At 44.8% G+C, this 20,379-nt stretch overlaps 1 protein-coding gene and 1 non-coding gene across 2 annotated transcripts in view; both read left to right on the forward strand.

The window, feature by feature from the left end:
* The window catches only part of LOC116974718, a 117,835-nt gene that overhangs the window by 32,159 nt on the left and 65,297 nt on the right, over positions 1 to 20,379 (forward strand). Inside the window, exons 11-21 of the mRNA XM_033023437.1 lie at positions 3,304 to 3,421; positions 6,124 to 6,193; positions 7,743 to 7,983; positions 10,406 to 10,511; positions 11,677 to 11,828; positions 13,638 to 13,740; positions 15,655 to 15,761; positions 15,889 to 15,968; positions 17,153 to 17,207; positions 19,136 to 19,181; positions 19,342 to 19,401. Coding sequence (XP_032879328.1) covers positions 3,304 to 3,421; positions 6,124 to 6,193; positions 7,743 to 7,983; positions 10,406 to 10,511; positions 11,677 to 11,828; positions 13,638 to 13,740; positions 15,655 to 15,761; positions 15,889 to 15,968; positions 17,153 to 17,207; positions 19,136 to 19,181; positions 19,342 to 19,401 — 1,138 coding nt within the window. The remainder of the gene's footprint in view (positions 1 to 3,303; positions 3,422 to 6,123; positions 6,194 to 7,742; positions 7,984 to 10,405; positions 10,512 to 11,676; positions 11,829 to 13,637; positions 13,741 to 15,654; positions 15,762 to 15,888; positions 15,969 to 17,152; positions 17,208 to 19,135; positions 19,182 to 19,341; positions 19,402 to 20,379) is intronic.
* trnae-uuc lies at positions 855 to 926 on the forward strand. The gene has a single exon. It is a non-coding gene; the product is annotated as a tRNA-Glu (tRNA).

The following is a 20,379-nucleotide window of genomic DNA, read 5'->3' on the forward strand; positions in this document are numbered from 1 at the left end:
GTGAATTGGCCTTCACTGCCTCTGTTGCTGAGAATTCCAGATTCACATCTCTCTGGGTGAAAAAGTTTTTCCTCATCTCAGTCCTAAATGGCCTACCCCTTAATCTTAAACTGTGAGCCCTGGTTCTGGACTCCCACATCGCTTAACTTGAGATGTAGCGGTTCTGGTAGACACATGGCTATGCAGGGAATGGAGGGATATGGATCACCTGCAGGCAGAGGAGATCCGTTTAACTTGACATCACATTTGGCATGGACATTGTGGGCCGAAGGGCCTGTTCCTGTGCTGTACTCGTCTATAGATAGACACAACGTGCTGGAGTAACTCAGCAGGTCAGGCAGCATCTCTGGAGAACAACGTCTATCTTTGGTATAAACCTGCATATGCAATTCTTTGTTTCTACATTCTGTACTGTTCTCTTTCTACAACATTGTATCGTTATCATGCTTTCCATTTTGGTAGAAATTATGGCAATATACAGAGGCCAATTAACGTACAAACCCTCAGGTCTTTGGGATGTGGGAGGAAACTGGAGGAAACCCACATGGTCACAGGGAGAATGTGCAAACTGAACACACAGACAGCACCAGAGGTTAGCATTGAACCGGGGTCTCTGGCACTGTTAGAGCAGCAGCTTTACCAGCTGCGCCTCTGTGCTGCCCCCTATTGTTCTATGAGGAGGGAGCAGAGCAGTCGGGAGTTGAGAAGAATGAGAGGTAATCATGGAAAATCATAGAAAAAACACTAAATTCTGATACCTTTTTGAAAGTATAAATGCAGAGTTGATGTTTCCTGAGGCCAGACTATCTAGAACCATGGATTCACATTTTCAAAAACAATCAAGGGAGTCAGTCTCCCATATGGTCTAGCGGTTAGGATTCCTGGTTTTCACCCAGGTGGCCCGGGTTCGACTCCCGGTATGGGAATTGTTTTTGTGGGAGATTGTGTCTCACTAATTTGACTGAGTACATGGCCATAGACATCGGCTTTACAGTCTTTATGAATTTCAGCTAGGCCTTTGATAACATTCTGCATGGTACGCTACAGTGGAAGGTTAGATTGCAGGGGATCCAGGGTGAGCTAGCTCCTGTACATTGGTGAGACCAAACGTAAAGTTGGTAACCATTTTGCTGATCACTTACTCTCACTCTACCTAGGCCTACGGGATTTCCTGGTAGGCAACCATTTCACTACTCTTCCCCACCCCACACTGACCTCTGTCCTGGGCCCCCTGCATTGCGAGAGTGAGGCCACATGTAAATTGGAGGAAGAGCGTCTAATATTTCACTTGGGCAGCTTAAAACCTAGCGGTGCGAATGTTGAATTCTCTAGTTTTAAGTAACTTCTTATCCTACTCCCCTCCCCTTCCTCTCCCTCCTTGCCTCCTTCCTCCACCCATCATTTTTTATCAGTTCCACAGTTCTCCACATTGTTTCTCTTGAGATCACACCTTCCCTGGCCAACAATGGACCTACCAGGTCATTTGTTGCCGGCTGGCACTTCATCCCTTCCCCTCCCCCACTCTTCTTTCAGTCTGTGGAAGGGTCCTAACCCGAAACGTCACCCAACCTTTTTCTCCAGAGATGCTGCTTGACCCGCTGAGTTACTCCAGCACTTGGTGTAAATGCCTGGATACAGAATTAGTTTCACGGAAGGGAGCAGAGGGTGATGGTGTTTTTCGGGCTGGAGGCCTGTGATTAGTGGTGTGACCCAGGGTTCATTGCTGGGCCCTTTGTTGTTTGCCATCTATATCAGCAACTTTGATGAGAATCACACAGCAAGTTTACAGATTACACTAACATAGGTGGTATCATAGATAGGGAAGATAGTCATCAATAATGATAGCAGGATCTTGATCAGTTGGGCTATTGGGCTGAGGAATGGCAAATGGACTTTAACTTGGATAAGTGTAAGGTTTTGCATTTTGGGAAATTGAACCAGGGCAGGACCTACACAGTGAATGGCAGGGCTCTGGGGAGTGTTGTGGAGCAGAATGATCTAGGAGTGCCAGATACACAGTTTCCTGAAAGTGTTGTCACAGATAGATGGGATGATAAAGAAAGCTTATGGCACATTGGCCTTCATTATTCAAGGAATTGAGTATAGATGGGACATTATGTTCCAGTTGTACTAGACATTGGTGAGGTTGTATTTGGAGAATTGTGTTCAGTTTTGCTCACCAGGAAGGCTGTCATTAAACTGGAAAGAGTGCAGAGAAGATTTATAGGGATGCTGCTGGGCCAGAGGTACAGGGAGAGGCTGGGACTATATTCCATGGAGCACAGGGGGCTGAGGGGTGATCTTATAGAGGTGTACAAAATCATGAAGTGAATAGATACCCAGATTATTTTTCCCAGGGTAGGGGAAAAGCTTTGTTTTGCTTGCTATTATAAGAGATCAGATATACAATACTTAAATACAATCAAGTAAAACTCAAGTACAATCGGTAGAGCAAAGGGGAAGATACAGAGTGCAGAATATAGTTTTCAGCATATAACCATATAACCATATAACAATTACAGCACGGAAACAGGCCATCTCGGCCCTACAAGTCCGCGCCGAACAGCATTGTAGCGCATCAGCTCCACAAAGTCCAAAATCCGCAATGGGGTAGAGGTGAATCAGACAGTACCTTAGCTTATGGAAGGACTGTTCAGAAACCCGATACCAGAGGGGAAGAAGCTGTTATTGATATTCAAGCATCTTTACAAACAAGACCTGATGCCACTTAATGGGTGATTGATGAGCAGTCTGGACTCAGTGGGTCGAAGGGCCTATTTCTATGCTGTATCTCTAAACTAACTTTTTCTGAACCAAATATTTCACCCTTTATCCACTCTGTAATTGTGCTTATCATTCTTTACAGGCTTTATCTTGCACTAAATGTTATTCATGTTATTCCCTTTATCATGTATCTGTACATGGCTCGATTGTAATCATGTATTCTTTTTCTACTGACTGGTTAGCACGCAACAAAAGCTTTTCACTGTACTTCGGTACACGTAACAATAAATTAAATTCTAAACCAACAAGTTTAGTTATTGGATATGAAAACTTAATGATCATAGACCAAAAGAGGTTTACCAAAATGCTGCCTGGATTAGTGGGTATTAACTATAAGGAGAGGTTGGACTAACTTTTTAAAGTCCGATCATAGTCCAAGGGTCTCCAGTGAAGTAGATAGTAGTTCAGGACTGCTCTCTCATTGTCGGTAGGATGGTTCAGTTGCCTGGTAAGAGGTGATGGAGGGGGCGCTGTGCTGTGGGAGTAGATTTTAATTGGGGGCCTTTTTGTTTGTGACAGAACATGGAAGAAGTGCCCAAAGGTGGACAATATGCCCAGCATAAGCATCGAAAACTCTGCCCTGTCACCAAACGTGACCTACATTCGCTGGAAGGTGCATGAAGACTGGGTTACACAGGTAAGTCTGAAGAAGGGTCTCGACCTGGAACGTCGCCCATCCATAGATGCTGCCTCACCCGCTGAGTTACTCCAGCATTTTGTGTCTTACACAGGTAAGAGTCTGCCTGATATCTAACCACGCTGCCCCTATCCAAGATCACCCCTGAAATTTAGTTTAGTTTACAGACACAGCGTGAAAACAGGCCCTCTGGGCCTCCGATCTGCATCAACCAGCAATCACCCAGTACACTAGTTCTATCCTACACACCAGGGAGAATTTACAGAAGCCAATTAACCTACAAAACGGCAAGAACCCACGCGGTCACAAAAACCCACGCGGTCACGGGGAGATCGTTCAAACTCCATACAGACAGCACCCATAGTCAGGATCGAACCCTGGTCTCTGGCGCTGTAAGGCAGCAACTCTACCGTTGCACCACCGTGCCGCTTCTAATTCTTCTGTTCTCCCCTTAAAACGTCTGGTTCTTGATTCACACACTCTGGGTAAAAGACTCTTCATTTTCCCTATCCATTCCCCTCATGATTTTACATATTCGCGGCATGATGGCACAGCGTTAGAGTTGCTGCCTTACAGTGCCAGCGATCTGGCTTAGATCCTGAGTACTGGTGCTGTCTTTATGGAGTTTATACCTTCTCCCTGTGACCGCGTGGGTTTTCACCGCGTGCTCCGGTTTCTTCCCACACTCCAAAAGACATATAGGTTTGTAGGTTAATTGGCTTTGGTAAGGATTGTAAATTGTCCCTTGTGTGTAGTATAGTCTCAGTGTACAGGGATCGCTGGTCAGTGTGGACTCGGTTGGCCGAAGGGCCTGTTTCTGTGCTGTATTTCTAAACTAAACTAAGCTAAGGTAAATCTCTATAAGATCACCCCTCGGGTTTCTACACTCCAAGGAATAAAGTCCTTACCTGCCCAACCTTTCCCTATAGCTCAGGCCCTCGAGCCGTGGGTGAAAGCGTTGAATGTGGATGTATCTGTGTCCCAAGCAATATGACCCAATCTCATTCTATGGAGGTTGGGTGGTTTGCATGGTCGGCCTGGTTCAGTTGCACCAAGATGACACGTGATTGAGTTGTATCTGGTTCGACAGTAGATATCAGATCAGGTTTAGGTATATTATTGTCGCATACATCGAGGTACAGTGAAAAACTTTGTTTTGCAATCAAACTATTATATATAACATACATAAATGCAAGTCAAACTCAAGCACAATAGATAAAGCAAAGGGGAAGATACAGAGTGTAGAATATAGTTCTCAGCATTGAAGTGCATCAGTTCCATGGACAAAGTCAAATGCCTGCAATGGGGTAGAGGTGAATTGGACAGTATCCTATCTTATGGAAGGACAGTTCAGAAGCCGGATAACAGAGGAGAAGAAGCTGTTCCTGAGTTTGGTAGTGCGCGCTTTCAAGCTTCTGTATCTTCTGCCTGATGGGAACGGGGAGAAGGAGGATTGATCAGGGTGGGACAAGTCTTTGATTATGTTGGCTGCTTTTCTGAGGCAGCGTGAAGCGTGGATAGTGCCAACGGTGGGAAGTCTGGTCTGTTTGATATCGGGGGGGGGGGGAGTTTGCGTTTCTTTGGGGTTACTTGAAGGTTGAAGACTTTTCTATTTCTAAAGTACCTCAAAACAAATGAAAGAATCAACCCCACTAACACCCAAAGCGGAACAAAAGTTTGGTCCCAATGGACTGCTATCTGCTTATAGTGTTGAGGTACTCTTTAGGAAAGTATATAAAATTATGTGAAGCATAGATAGGGTAGACAGTCGGAATTTATTTGCCAGGGTGGTAAATAAGTTCTGACTGTCTACCCTATCTATGCCTCACATAATTTTATAAGGATAGTAAATAAGACAGTAAATAGGACAGTATTTATCAAATACTATTCGGCAAAGCTTTAAGGCGAGAGGGGAAAGTTGAAATGAGATACAAGGAACTGCGGAAGCTGGTTTATATATTTTTTAAGAAGACACAAAGTGCTAGAGTAACTTAGTGAGTGAGGCAATATCTCTGGAGAACAAGGAACAAAATACAACGTGCCAGAGTAAAGTTGAAAGGAGGTGTGCAGGGCAAGTTCTTTTACAGAGAGGGTGGTGTGTTACTGGATCACGCTGCTGGGGGTGATGGCTGAGGCAGATACGACAGTGGCGTTTAAGGGACTTTTGGATCAGTACATGGATATGCAGGGAATGGAGGGATAAAGATTATGTGCAGGTAGGTAAGTGATAGTCCTGGTATTATGTTCGGCACGGACATTGTGGGTGGTTATTTTTTTTTAATGTGCTGCATGGCAAAAATAATGAATGTGTATGTGACCAAATAAATTTGAACTTGAACTTGAAGGGCCTGTCCCACACTATACCTTTTTTATGTTCTACTAACAGTTTCACCTTGTCCCCAGTTATTATTTAAGCTACTTATGAAAACTCAGTCATCCCTTTAAACGATGTGGGTTGGTTTATGAAATCTCAAAAGTTGTTTGATTAATGTTGTCAGCTTCATGCCAGAATTTAAAAAGATCGAATCACGAGAAATGAGTTTTTTTGCTAATATCAGTCAGGCAGATGGACTGGGAGTCTCTGCATTGCCTGGTCCTCTCCATGAATTATGAGTCTATATCTGTTGCATTTACTTCACTTCACTTAGTCTTCTCCTCTTTTCTGCATTTTTATATTTCACCGAGCATCTTTTTTCTTGCAGCTGAAATATTATGACTCCATCACCTCGGTCATAACTGCTTCCAGTCACGAAGCCACAGCCTTGGTAATCGGTAAATGAATTTTTGAACCTAATATTTCTTTACTTTAGATTTTACTTGGACATACAAGCCCTGTGGAAACGAGCCCTTCGGCCCACCGACTATGCGCCGACTAACGATCGCCCCGTACTCTAGCACTATCCTACACACTAGGGACAATTTACAATTTACAGAAGCCAATTAACCCACAAACCTGTGCGTCTTTGGGATGTGGGAGGAAACCAGAGCACCCGGAGAAAATTCATGCAGTCACAGGGAGAACGTGCAAACTCCGCACAGACAGTACCCGAGGTCAGGATCAAACCAGGGTCTCTTACGTTGTAAAGCATCAACTCTACCACTGCGTCACTGTGCTGCCCTCTGTTTCTGTAGTGGTTTAGTTCACAGCTTTAACGGTAGGTATATCTCCTGCTCTGAGTAACATCAAACATGGCAAAGACTTCCGAGCGTATTCTATTCTTGTAATCATGATTTTTCCGACACGATAACGGCATTTAAGAAGCTTACTGATAAGCACATGGGTATGCAGGGAATGGAGGGATATTGAAAAGGACAAAAAGTGCTGGACTAACTCAACAGGTCAGGCAGCATCTCGAGGGAACATGGAGAGGTGGTCTAGGACCAGAGAGCACAGCCTCAGAATAAAAGGACATACCTTTAGAATTGAGCTAAGGAGGAATTTCTTCAGCCAATGGGTGGTGAATCTGTGGAATTAATTGCCACAGATAGCTGCGGAGGCCAAGTCATTGGGTATTTTTAAAGCAGAGTTTGACAGGTTCTTGATTAGTAAGGGCATCAAAGGTTACGGGGCAATGGCAGGAGAATGGGGTTGAGAGGAAAAAATAGATCAGCCATGATCTAATGTGGGGCAGACTCGATGGGCCGAATGGCCTAATTCTGCTCCTTTGTCTCTGGATCTGGATGTAGTACGCTGAAAAGCTCTAGGTAGAGCATCACTCAGTACTGGACAATTTTTACATTTAGCAAGCCAATTAACCTACAAACCTGTACGTCTGGAGTGTGGGAGGAAACCGAAGATCTTGGAGAAAACCAACGCAGATCACGGAGAGAATGTACAAACTCCATACAGACAGCACCCATAGTTGGGATCGAACCCGGGTCTCTGGCGCTGCATTTTGCTGTAAGGCAGCATTGTATTATGATCTTATGCAGGGAATGGAAGAATGTGGATCATGTGCAGGCATCATGTTTGGCGTGGATATCCTGGGCCAAATAGTCTGTTCCTGTGCGTTTTTTAATTGAAAGTTACAGCATGTGATCGGCCCTTCCGCCCACAGAGTCCATGTTGACCATCGATTACCCGTTTATACCAGTTCTATGTTACCAGGCTGGATTACAAATCAATTCCACTCTAGTTGTTTGTATACACATTCTGTTGTGTTGCTGCAAGTAAGAATTTCATTATTCTGTTTGGGACATTTGACAATAAAACACTCTTGACAACATTGTGTAGCCTAAACCTGATTGTAAGACTTCAGATTAATTTTCTCCATGTTTTGTTGCCTCGCTCCCTTACCTTTCCTCTGTTGATCCACCGAAGGCTGTACCACTGGGACCACAAACCTGGAGAGACAGATGAAGGAGATGAGAGAATGCTGGAAAGAGGGGAAGACCACTAAATGTCATGGTCCTTGTGTTCCTCAGAAGAGGCTGGAGTGTGACCAGTCTGTATTCTGTGTGCACAAAGGGGTGAAGACTTTTGACTTGTGCAAGAAGAAGAACTTGCTGGTTACAGGAGGGATGGACCGGTTGGTGCGGATGTGGAACCCTTATGTTCCTGGGTAAGGCATTTCACTCGGTTACACGTGACAATAAACTAAACTAAACTAAACTAAGGCTGACATGAAATCTCCAACTAATATCTTGTTCTAGAGTTACTGAGAAACGGACCCTTTGGCCCAACATGCCCATGCCGACCAAGATGCCCTATCTACACCAGTCCCATATCCGTCGAAACCTATCCTATCCATGCACCTGTCTAAAAGCATTTTAAATGTTGCTATAGTCCCTGCCTCAACTACCTCCTCTGGCAGCTTGTTTCATATACCCACCACCCTCTGTGTGAAAACGTTGTCCCTCAGGTTTCAATTAAATCTTTCCTTTCTCACCTTTAACCTATGTCCTCTGCTTCTTAATTTTACTTGAGTTTAATTTTAGTTTAGTTTAGAGATGCAACGATTAGCTGTACTCTAGTTCTATCCTGCACATTAGGGACCATTTACAAAAGCCAATTAACCTAAAAACCGCATGTCTATGGGATGTGGGAGGAAACCCACACGGTCACAGGGAGAACATGAAAACTCTACACAGACAGCACGTGTCGTCAGGATTGGACCCGGGTGTCAGGCGCTGTGAGACAGCAACTCCACCGCCCAATGATTGAATTATTTATCTGCTGCACATTGTTTTGTTGTAGGAAGACTCAATATAGGACGTAGAACTTGTATCGTGGATTGTCAGATTGAATCAGGAGAGACTGAGAGATATAGGAACGTTGAATTACTCCTGAAAGACCGCACACTAACACTATCCGACACACACTGGGGACAATTTACAATTTTACCAAGCCAATTAGCCTACAAACCTGTATACCTTTGGAGTGTGGGAGGAAACCAGAGATCCCGGAGAAAACTCAAGCAGGTCATGGGGAGAAAGAAAACCCTGTACAGACAGCACCCGTAGTCCTCCTTTGTTATCCCCCCCCCCACCCCCCATGGTGGTTCCACCACCCCGGGTCCACCTTTGTTCCCGGCGGCGTGTCCTCCGGCTCCCACGTGGCCCGTCCTCGACCGCAGGTGCCCTTAACGATCGCTGATCCCGACTGGCGCCCTCATCGACCGCCGCACTGCTGACCGTGGGTCGACCCGTGAGGCTCCATCGACCCAGGCAGGCTCCACCGAGCCGCGAGGTTCCACCACTGAGCTTTTCTGCGGCCCCCTGGGAGGCGTCTGCTGTGGTGGCCTCCTGGGAGTTGTGTGATCGGTATACCCTCAGTTGACCCGTTACAAGTATTATAACCATTCTGAAGAAGAGTCCCGACTCGAACTTGCCATAGAGGGAGTACAGAGAAGGTTCACCAGACTGATTCCTGGGATGTCAGGACTTTCATATGAAGAAAGACTGGATAGACGCGGCTTGTACTCGCTAGAATTTAGAAGATTGAGGGGGGATCTTATAGAAACTTACAAAATTCTTAAGGGGTTGGACAGGCTAGATGCAGGAAGATTGTTCCCGATGTTGGGGAAGTCCAGAACAAGGGGTCACAGTTTAAGGATAAAGGGGAAATCTTTTAGGACTGAGAAGAGAAAAACATTTTTTACACAGAGAGTGGTGAATCTCTGGAATTCTCTGCCACAGAATGGAGTTGAGGCCAGTTCATTGGCTATATTTAAGAGGGTGTTAGATGTGGCACTTGTGGCTAAAGGGATCAGGGGGTATGGAGAGAAGGCAGGTACAGGATACTGAGTTGGATGATCAGCCATGATCATATTGAATGGCGGTGCAGGCTCGAAGGGCCGAATGGCCTACTCCTGCACCTATTTTCTATGTTTCTATGAACTGTCACCTATGCATGTTCTCCAGATCTGCAACCTTTTCATTGTACCTCAGTACACATGACAATAATAACAAGTGAAACTAAACTAATGTAATTGGTCTGGGCATGGGTACAATTGATTCTATCACTGTAATATTTCAGATTTAGATTCAGATTCAAACTTTATTGCCACTGTGCCGTGTACAGTACAGAGACAACAAAATGCAGTTAGCATCTCCCTAGAAGAGCGACATAGAATAATATATTTATTACTTTAGACAAGGGATACAGCGGGGAAAACAGGCCCTTTGGCGCACCAAGTCCGGCCCAACCAGCGATCACCCCATACACTAAAATATCCTGCACACTAGGGACAATTCCAATTTTTTTACTGAAGCCAATTAACCTCCAAACCTATACATCTTTAGTGTGGGAAGAAGCTGAAGCAACCAGCGAAAACCCACGCGATCACAGGGGGAACGTGCAAACTCCATACATACAGCACCAAAGGTCAGGCAACAACTTTACCGCTGCTTCACCCCACCGCCCAATGTGCTGCGTCCTGCTGAGTTACTCCAACACTTTGTTTCCTTTTGCATATTGAAATAAAGGGCTGCATTTATCATATTGTGTGCTCAGTGCCTCTTATCTTATTTGTTGGTTTACAGGAAAGCTACCGGTTCTTTGAGAGGTCACTGTGCCCCGATCTGCTTTCTTTCCATTTCCACCGATGACAATAAACTTTTCTCTGTCTCCACTGACAACACTGTAAAGGTTTGTAAAATCTAGACACTAAAATTAAAACTAAACTAGCCATCTCCTGCAACATGTATCGCATACAAGGAGAGGTTGGACAAACTTGGATTGTTTTCTCTGGAACATCAGAGTCTGAAGGGAGACCTAATAGGTTTATAAAATTATAAGTGGCATAGATACGGTAGATAGTCAGAACCTTTTCCCCAGATTTAGAGGGATATGGGACAAATACAGGCAAATGTAGATGGGGCACCTTGGTAGGCATGGACATGTTGGGCCGAATAGCCTGTTTCCATGCTGTATGACTGTGACTCTATAATGCACACAGATAACTATAATTTCCATAATTTTTGCCATGTGTGGTTGAAGATCCACTGGGCCAAACTGGCCACCGACATTGAACCCATTTTACGTATGATACACATTTTACACATGTTCACTTGCACCTCCTCCAACCTCATCTACTGTATCTCCTGTTCCAGATGTGGACTCCTATATATTGGCAAGACCAAGTGCAGGCTCGGCGATCGTTTTGCTGAACACCTCCGCTCAGTCCACCTAAACTTACCTGATCTCCCGGTTGCTAAACACTTTAATTCCCCCTCCCATTCCCACACTGAACTTTCTATCCTGGGCCGCCTCCATTGTCTGTGAGGCTAAGCCCAAATTGGAGGAACAGCGGCTTACACTCCAGCGGTATGGACATTGACTACTGTAACTTCAAGTTACCCTTGCTTTTCCTCTCTCTCTCTCCATCCTTCCCCCTTCCCAGTTCTCTGACCAGCCCGACTGTCTCTGAGTACAGTTTATCTCTGTTTGCTTTGTTGTTGCCTTCTCCCAGCTAACAATGATCTATTCTACATTTTCTACCCCGCAGATAGAAATATGCCACAACCTCAGAATAAAAGGACGTACCTTTAGAAAGGAGATAAGGAATTTCTTTAGTCAGACGGTGATGAATCTGAAATTCATTGCCACATTCAGGCCAAGGCAATAGATATTTTTAAGGCGGAGATTGACAGGTTCTTGATTAGTACGGGTGGCAAAGGTTATGGGGAGAAGGCAGGAGAATGGGGTTGAGAGGGAAAGATCGATCAGCCATGATTGAATGGCGTAACTCTGCTCCTAGAATATATGAACATGAATTCCATGTCATAAAAATATTCAATTTATTTGTTCCTAGATCTGGGATACTGAGGATCAATATTGCCTGTACACAGCTAACCAACAAGTCAGTGGAATTAAAGGAGATATATCCACAAGCCTCTACATTCCAGCGATCAAAGCACTCTGCATTGCTGCAGACTCCATCGCCCTGCTGCACCTCAAGATACAGTAAGCATATCTACCACAACTCTTGCAGAACCGCCCCTGAAATTTAGCTTAGCTTAGAGATACAGACAATAGGTGCAGGAGCAGGCCATTCGGCCCTTCGAGCCAGCACCGCCATGCAATGAGATCATGGCTGATCATCCCCGATCAGTACCCTGTTCCTGCCTTCTCCCCATATCCCCTGACTCTGCTATCTTTAAGAGCTCTATCTAGCTCTGTCTCGAAAGAATCCAGAGAACAGGTCTCCGCCGCCCTCTGAGGCAGAGAATTCCACAGACTCACAACTCTCTACTGTGTACTTGGACCCCCAGATCCAAGATACAGCGTGGAAACAAGCCTTTTAGCCCACCGAGTCCGCTCCAACCAGCGATCGCCCCCCCCATACACTAGTTATATCCTACAATCTAGGGACAATTTACAATTTTACATAAACCAATTAATCTACAAATCCACATGTCTTTGGAGTGTGGGGGGGAAACCGGAGCACCCGGAGAAAACCCATGTGGTCACAGGGAGACAGTGTAAATTCTGTACAGACTGGATCCGTAGTCAGGATCGATCCTGGGTCTCTGGAGCTGTAATGCAGCAACTCTTCAGCTGCGCCGCCCCCGTTACAAAAACATCTCACAGCGTTACTAATTTCCTTTTGAAGAATACTAGGGTGGCACAGTGGTGCAGCGGTAGAGTTGCTGTCTTGAGTGCCAGAGACCTTTATAATATTTTGGTGTTCTAAGCTGCCCCTCCACTGACAACATTTTATCTTTGGACTGCAAATGATCAGAGTTGAACATTCTGAGATGTAATGTTTAGTTCAGTTTATGATTTTCATTTGTACCAAGGTACAGTGAAAAGCTTTTTGCTGGCAATCTATCCTACCAGTGAAAAGACTATATATGATTACAATTAAGGATAAAGGAAATCGTGTTTAGTGCAAGATAAAGTCCAGTAAAGTCAGACTAAAGATAGTTTGAAGGACCAATGGAGTAGATAGGTCGGGTCCGTTCTCTGTTGTTGATAGGATGGTTCAGTTGCCTGAAAACAGCTGGGACGAAACTGTCCCTCATTCTGGAGGAATGCATTTTCACTCTTCTGTACCTCTTGCCTGATGGGAGAGGGGAGAAGAACGAATGACCAGGGTGAGACTTGTACTTGATTATGTTGGTGGCTTTGCCGAGGCAGTGTGAAGTGTAGATGGAGTCAAAGGAAGGGAGTAGGAAGGAACTGCGGATGCTGGTTTCAACCAAAGATAGACATAAAATGCTGGTGTAACTCAGCGGGACAGGCAGCATCTCTGGAGAGATGGAATGGCATGCCCCACTGAGTTACTCCAGCATTTTGTGTCTATCAATGGAAGGAACGTTGGTCTTGTACTCAGAAGAAATGTTAGAAATCTACTTTCCTGCACCCAATGTACAGAGGGATCTGGGGTCCAAGCACACAGCTCCATGAAAGTAGATAGAGAGGTAAAGAAGGCATATGGTATGCTTGCCTTCATTGCTAGGGGCATTGAATATGAATTCGGAAATCGTAATGCAGCTTTTTAGGACTTTGGTTAGACTGCATTCGGCGTATTAGATGTGGAGTTTCTCCAGCATTTTTGTGTACCTTCGATCTTCCAGCATCTGCAGTTCCTTCTTGAACTCTTAAGTTCCTTGTTTCTTCTACTTGGACCTTCCAAGGATATAAAAAGATCTTGCTCCCTTTCAGATGGCAGGAATCACGAGTGTATTTAGTAGCTCAAGTGCCTGTACTGACCAGAATCTCGTTAGGGTGACTGGACTTGAGTCTGTTTCTTTTCTCCACTGTCTACAGAGCTCAGCCTCAGCCGCACCACGTTATCTCCCACAAAGAGCCGGCCCTTTGCTGCGTTTATTGCAGGGAGTTTCGACAGGTCATCAGCTGTTCAGAAGGATCGGTAAGTACATGGGCCTACAAACATATAAGTGAGAAGCACTGAGAGAGTCAAAAGATGCAAGTTCCTGGGCGTGCATACCTCTGAACATCTGTCCTGGATCCAGCACATGGGTCACAAAGAAAACCCAACAACGCCTCTACTTCCTGAGAAGATTGAGGAGATTCAACGACATGTCAGCGAATACTCTCTTGAACTTCTACAAGTGTACGGTGGAGAGCATATTGACTGGTTACATCACAGCCTGGTTTGGTAACTCAAACGCTCAGGAATGAAGTAACATAACATCCCAACGTCTATAATCGGGACCCTGACTGGCAGAGAAATACTATAATTAATAAAGTTAAACTTAGAGTTTTGGAAAATTTAAGAAATGGAACAGAATGCCAAAAGCCTACAACTTGTCTTGAGAAGTACAATGGTGGATCTGCTAGCTTAATTAGAATATGCAATGATTTAAATAACGGACAGTCACACCTTTATCCCACGGTGGAAATGTCAAAGACTAGAGGCCATAGCTTTTAGGTGAGAGGGGAAAGTTTAAATGAGATTTGAGGAGCGAGTTTTTTACGCAGAGGGTGGTGAATGCCTGGAAAGCGCTGCCAGGGGTGGAGGTGGAGACAGATACGATAGTGGTGTTTGAGGTTTTTAGATAGGCACATTGAAAGGAGGAATGTTTAATGGAGATGTGCAGTGCAGGTTTTTTAAGTAGAAAGTGGTGGGGTCCTGGAACACATAGCCGGGGGTGGTGGTGGAGGCAGATACGATTGTGGCATTTAGGAGGCTTTTAAGTGCCTCTTGGACATGCAGGGAATAGAGGGATGCAGATCAGATAGGCAGATGGACATGCAGGGAATAGAGGGATATGAGATCAGTTTAACTGGGCATCATGTCCGGCACAAACATTGTGGGCCATAGGGCCTGCTCCTGTGCTGTACTGATCTATGTTTTCTGCTCCATGATATGCTGGGAATGGAGGGATATGGACCATGGGTAAATATGGCACAGCATTAGAGTTGCTGCCATACAACACCAGAGATCTGGGTTCGATCCTGACTGTGGGTGCTGTCTGTACAGCGTTTGTACATTCTCCCAGTGACCGTGTGGGTTTTCTCTGGGTGTTTTGGTTTCCTCCCACGTTCCAAAGAGGTACCGGTTTCTGTAAAATTGTCCCTAATGTGTAGTTTACCGGTGATCATTGGTCGGTGTGGGCTGAAGGGCCTGTCTCCATGCTGTTCTCTATAGACTACAACTAAACTACAACTAGAGTCATACAGCATGGAACGATGGAGTCATATGCCCCTCAGGCCAACATATCCACACCGATCAACATGTCCCTTCTACACTGGTCTCACCTGCCTGGACTACAACTGGACTAAAATCCGGAGGAGGCGCTGTCCTGAACGGCTGCCTGTCCTGCAGCTGTCCGGTTTTTTTCACTTCTTTTTTATTATTTTTAGTATGTCAAAGCGTGTAGTCAGGGGGTCTAATCTTTTTATGTGTGGGGGGTGGTGGCGACTGTGGAGTCCTCAATAGGCCCGACTCTGGGTGGACAAGAGGATGGGGACTGGACTTTGTGCCTTCCCCCACAGTGGGAACCACTGTGGGGGGATGTTTTTGTGTTTTGGTGTTGAACTTCTTGAATGCTATGTTGTATTTTTATTAGTGTGCTGCAAGGATATCTGAATTTCCCCTGAATAAGGGGATTAATAAAGTAAATCTAATCTAATCTAATCTAAAGTGAAACTAAAACGGAACTAAAATGATATTAAAACTACACTAAAGCTACATTAATCGTGCAGGCAGATAAGATTTGTTTAGCTTGGCATTGTGTATGGCACAGACATTGTGGGCCAAATGGCCTGTTCCTGTGCTGTACTGTCCTATGTTCTATGTTCTATTTGTGTTTCCATGCAGGTGATCAAAGTCTGGGACCTGGACACAGGGAACCTTGCGTTTGAGTTTAGCAGAGCCCACGGTGGTGCTGCCATTTGTTGCATGACCTTTGATGACAGTGGGAGAAGGTGAGTTTAGTTTAGCTTGGTTTATTATTGTCACGTATATCGAGGTACATTTAAAGGCTTTTTCCACCATGTGGAATTGTGTTACCTGTTGATTCCTCTGATACGTGTAACCTGTTTTACACTGTAGATTGATCACAGGAGGAAGAGATGGATGTGTGAAGATTTGGAATCATAATAATGGCCACTGCTTGAAAATATTGAAAAAAGGTAAAAACCGTTATTTCAATCCTTGATACAAAATGTTTGTTTACAACGGAACGAGTTTGTACAGTAATGTAGGCAGAAAATATACAATTTATCAAGGAGATGGTTACTTTAACTGGCAGTGAATATCAATCCCTTACTAAGGCTTTATTTTCTAAGGATACAAAGTGCTGGAGTAATTCAACGGATCAGGCAGCATCTCTGGAGAACGTGGATTGGTGATGTTTCGGGTCGGGTCCCTTCTTCAGACCTTACGCCCCAATCTAATTGAGTTCCGGGCCCATGATGTAGAACAGAGTTCCTCCAGAACCGTATTCTACTCAGGATTCCAGCATCTGTAGTTTCTTGTGTCGCTGTAAACTGCATAGAACTTTATTAAGGATATGTATAAAAATGTGAACAGAGTGTACGATCCTTCAAAAATAAACTAAATTCCAACATACAGTATCTAACCATCACTCACCACCACAAGACTTCACTTGAACATAACTCTCTGTGAGGTATTGGCCAAACGATTTTATTTTAGGCATATTTATTGGTATTGGCTTGTTATCGTCACACACATTGAGATACAAGAGGTAGTGCAAAGTGAAAAACACTAGAGTGCTGAAGATAGTCTTATGGCATTATAGTGTTCTAGTGATAGAGAAGAAGTCCAATGTCCGCAATGAAGTAGTGGAATATTGGGACTACAGCCAAGCTTACAAGAGAACACAGGCACAGCGGCAGAGTTGCTGCCTTACAGCGCCAGAGACCCAGGTTCGATCCTGCACTGAGTTTTACGTTTTCCCTGTGACCACATGGGTTTTCTCCGGATGCTCCAGTTTCCTCTCACACTCCAAAAACATGCAGGTTAGTAGGTTAATTGGCTTTGTAAATTGTCATTGTAAAATGTCCCTAGTGTGTGGAATGGTGCTGGTAAACGGGGTGATTGCTGGTCGGCGCAGGCTCGGTGGGTCAAAAGGCGTGTTTCCACACTGTATCTCTAAAGTCTAATGACGTTCAATAGACTGATATGAAGCTAATATAATGTATTAGCAAATGTGAACTTTATTGGAATGCAACTAAAATGTTGCTTTACTGAACTCTGCACATCATAAAATGATATTGACATGGATATTACAAAATTAAGGCAAAAAGTGTATTTTATTTTTTAGATAATCAAGTTTAAATTGTTTTTGTTGCAGAGGGCCGAAGTGATGAAATCTGTGACTGTACCTATGTGGAGATGCATAAAAATAAGTAAGCACCACATCTTAGATATTGCCCTTATTTTCCCTCACCTCGGTGTCTTTCCATCCATCTCTAAAAGCACTCTCCTCATTGGCACAAGAGGCTGTCCATCTTAAGTGTTAACCTTTCACTGGATTACTTAATGGTTTGCCCTCATTTGGCCAGATGGGGGAAGGATGAGAAGACAACTGCTTTAAGATTTCCTCTTATACAGGGTCAATGATTCAACCTGACACCATCATTCAAAGGCACAGTCTCCAATGCAAGTGGGGGGGCCGCGCTAAGAACAAAGGGGGGACCCACCGGGGGGGGGGCCGAGAGTGAAGGGGGTCCCGGGAGAATGAAAAGGGGACTGTGGGAGGGGGGTAGATGCGCCGAGAACGAAGTGGCCGCCAAGATCAGAGGGGGTACCCGGTGGGCTGCCACCGAGAACCAAGGGGGACCCGGGGGGTGGAGGTGGCCGCGGTAAGAACAAAGGGGGACCCAGTGGGGGGGTGGTGGGGGGTCGCCTGCTGCCACATGCAGTGACAGACCTGGTTCACCACTGTGAGCAGAAGATAAGTGTTCGGTGAACCCTCTTGTAACTTTGTCGGCACCAGACATCTGGCGATTCTTGTGTACTGCCTAGGTGAGGTCTGCTGTATGATGTTACCGGGTTGTCTGCAAACACAAAGCATTTCACTGTGCCTAGGCATATGTGACAAGAAAGTATCCTTGAATCAGTGAAGTTTATCCCTAAGATAGACACAAAAAGCTGGAGTAACGACAGGGAGAAGAAATGGGTGAAGTTTCGTGTTGAGACCCTTCAGACTCGTTAGGGATAAGGGAAATGAGAGATAGACGCTGCCTCACCCGCTGAGTTTCTCTTAACATTTTTGTCTACCTCCGAGAGATATAGACGGTGATTTGGAGAAATAAAGAACAATGAATGAAAGGTATGCAAAAAACTAACGATGATAAAGGAAACAAGCCATTGTAAGCTGTTTGTTGGGTGAACATGAGAAGCTAGTGCGACTTAGATGGGGGAGGGATAGATGTGTACAGCAATTCGTTCTTCCCACGCACAATTAAAGCATGGAATAATCTCCACCCAACTATAGTTACCCAACCAGATGCAACTAAATTTAAAGTAGCTCTTTCTTCCCAATAACCTTTTCTGGCTTAATCCCTCCCTTCACCACCTCCAGTTTAAATTTCATTTGGAATATTTTGGAGGACCAAGAAACTAAGAGCCAAGGATAGAGAGAGAGGGAATGCTGGGGCTACCTGAAGTGAGAGAAATGAATATTCATACCACTGGGCTGTAAGCTGCCCAAGTGAAGTATGAGATGCTTTTCCTCCAATTTGCTTTTAGCCTCACTCTGACAGTGGAGGAGACCTTGGAGAGAAAGGTCTGTGTAGGAATGGAAAGGAGAATTAAAGTGTCCAGCAACTGGAAGATCAGGTTGGTTCAGGCGGGCTGAGCGAAGGCGTTCAGCAAAACGATCTCCCAGTCTGTGTTTGGTCTCATCGGTGTATAAGAGTCCACATCTTGATGTGATGAGGTTGGAGGAGGTGCAAGTGAAACTCTGCCTAACCTGAAAGGACTGTTGGGGTCCCTGGACAGAGTCAAGGGAGGAGGTTGAGGGACAGGTGTTGCATCTTCAGCGGTTGGATGGGAAGGTACCTGGGGAGGGGGTGGTTTGGAACCCGTTGGAGGTGGTGGAAATTTTGGAGGATTGTGTGCTGAATGTGATGGCTGATGGGATGGAAGGCCTCATCTATTATGCGAGAGGGGAACCCACATTCCCAAAGGAATGAGGACATCTCGGATGTTCTAGTGTGGAACACCTCATCTTGGACGCGGAGTAGACGGAGGAATTGGGAGTAGGGGACAGAGTTTTGCAGGAAGCAGAGTGTTCTGAATATGTTCTCATATGTTCTGAATTTCTTTCTAGTTATATCCTTGCTGTTGGGTGGGATAGAAGAATAAACATATACTGTGTAAGTATTGATATGTAAGTCCTTGTGGACGTTTGTATGTGTATATGTACCTATTGGTTCAAGGGAGCTCATCATGTTTGTGACATATTTGTACTTGTAAAGAAATTATTTGTAAACCAAACTGGGTGAATGATTATTCTTTCTTTCTCATGTGGCCCAGGACTCATCTGACCACCTCCATCACGTACTGCCTCCTCAACCACACTGGCCCGATGATCTGGTAAACACACAACTTGGTTTGCAAGGAGCTGCAATGTTCATGGATTGCAGTGGTCTGCACACAGACATCACTGTTCTCATTCATGCTTTTACAAAGGTCTTCAAAGGGATCTGAGCATGTGTGTGCTTGTGTACGTAAGAGTGTGTGTATGCGCGTGCAAGTGTGTGGCTGCGAGTGTGTACTTGCGAGTCTGTGCATGTGAGCGTGTGTGCATGAGTCTAAGTGCTGTGTGAGTGTGCATGTGAGTGTGTATGTCAAGTCAAGTCAATTTTATTTCTATAGCACATTTAGAAACCACTCTCGTTGACCAAAGTGCTTTACATCAGTGCAGGTACTAACGTGCTACATACAATGGTACATAGATCAACAATACATACATAAATACATACATACAGCGCTCCCTCAGAGGACCTCAAGAAACGTATGTGTGTGTGTGTGTGAGTACGTGAGCGCATGCACGCCTCCACTGGCCATCTTCCATGTGTACAGTACGATGATCTAAGATATACAGTAGAACAAAATAAAGACACAAAGTGCTGAAGTAACTCAGTGGGCCCGGCTGCATCTTTGGAGAACATGGATAGGTGACAATGGATGGATAGGAGAACATAGAACAGTACAGCACAGGAACAGGCCGTTTGGCCCACAATGTCTGTGCTGAACATGATGCCGATTTAAACAATACATGTGATCCATATCCCTCCATTCTTTGCATATTTATGTGCCTATCAAAAGCATCTGAAATACCACTATCATATCTGTTACAGGTCTGTTTCGGGACCCTTCTATTCTATTCTGCTAAGCTAATAAAAGAATAAAAGAACAAATATTATGAATACAGGAACATAATTTATGTGAATGTGCATATTCCTGTAATTGTAAAAATAGAGACAAAGTGCTGGAGTAACTCAGTGGGTCAGGCAGCATCTCTGGGGAACATGGACAGATGACATTTCAGGTATGGACCCTTCTTCAGAC

Source organism: Amblyraja radiata, chromosome 6 (assembly GCF_010909765.2).
Source record: "Amblyraja radiata isolate CabotCenter1 chromosome 6, sAmbRad1.1.pri, whole genome shotgun sequence".
NCBI classification, from domain to species: domain Eukaryota; kingdom Metazoa; phylum Chordata; class Chondrichthyes; order Rajiformes; family Rajidae; genus Amblyraja; species Amblyraja radiata.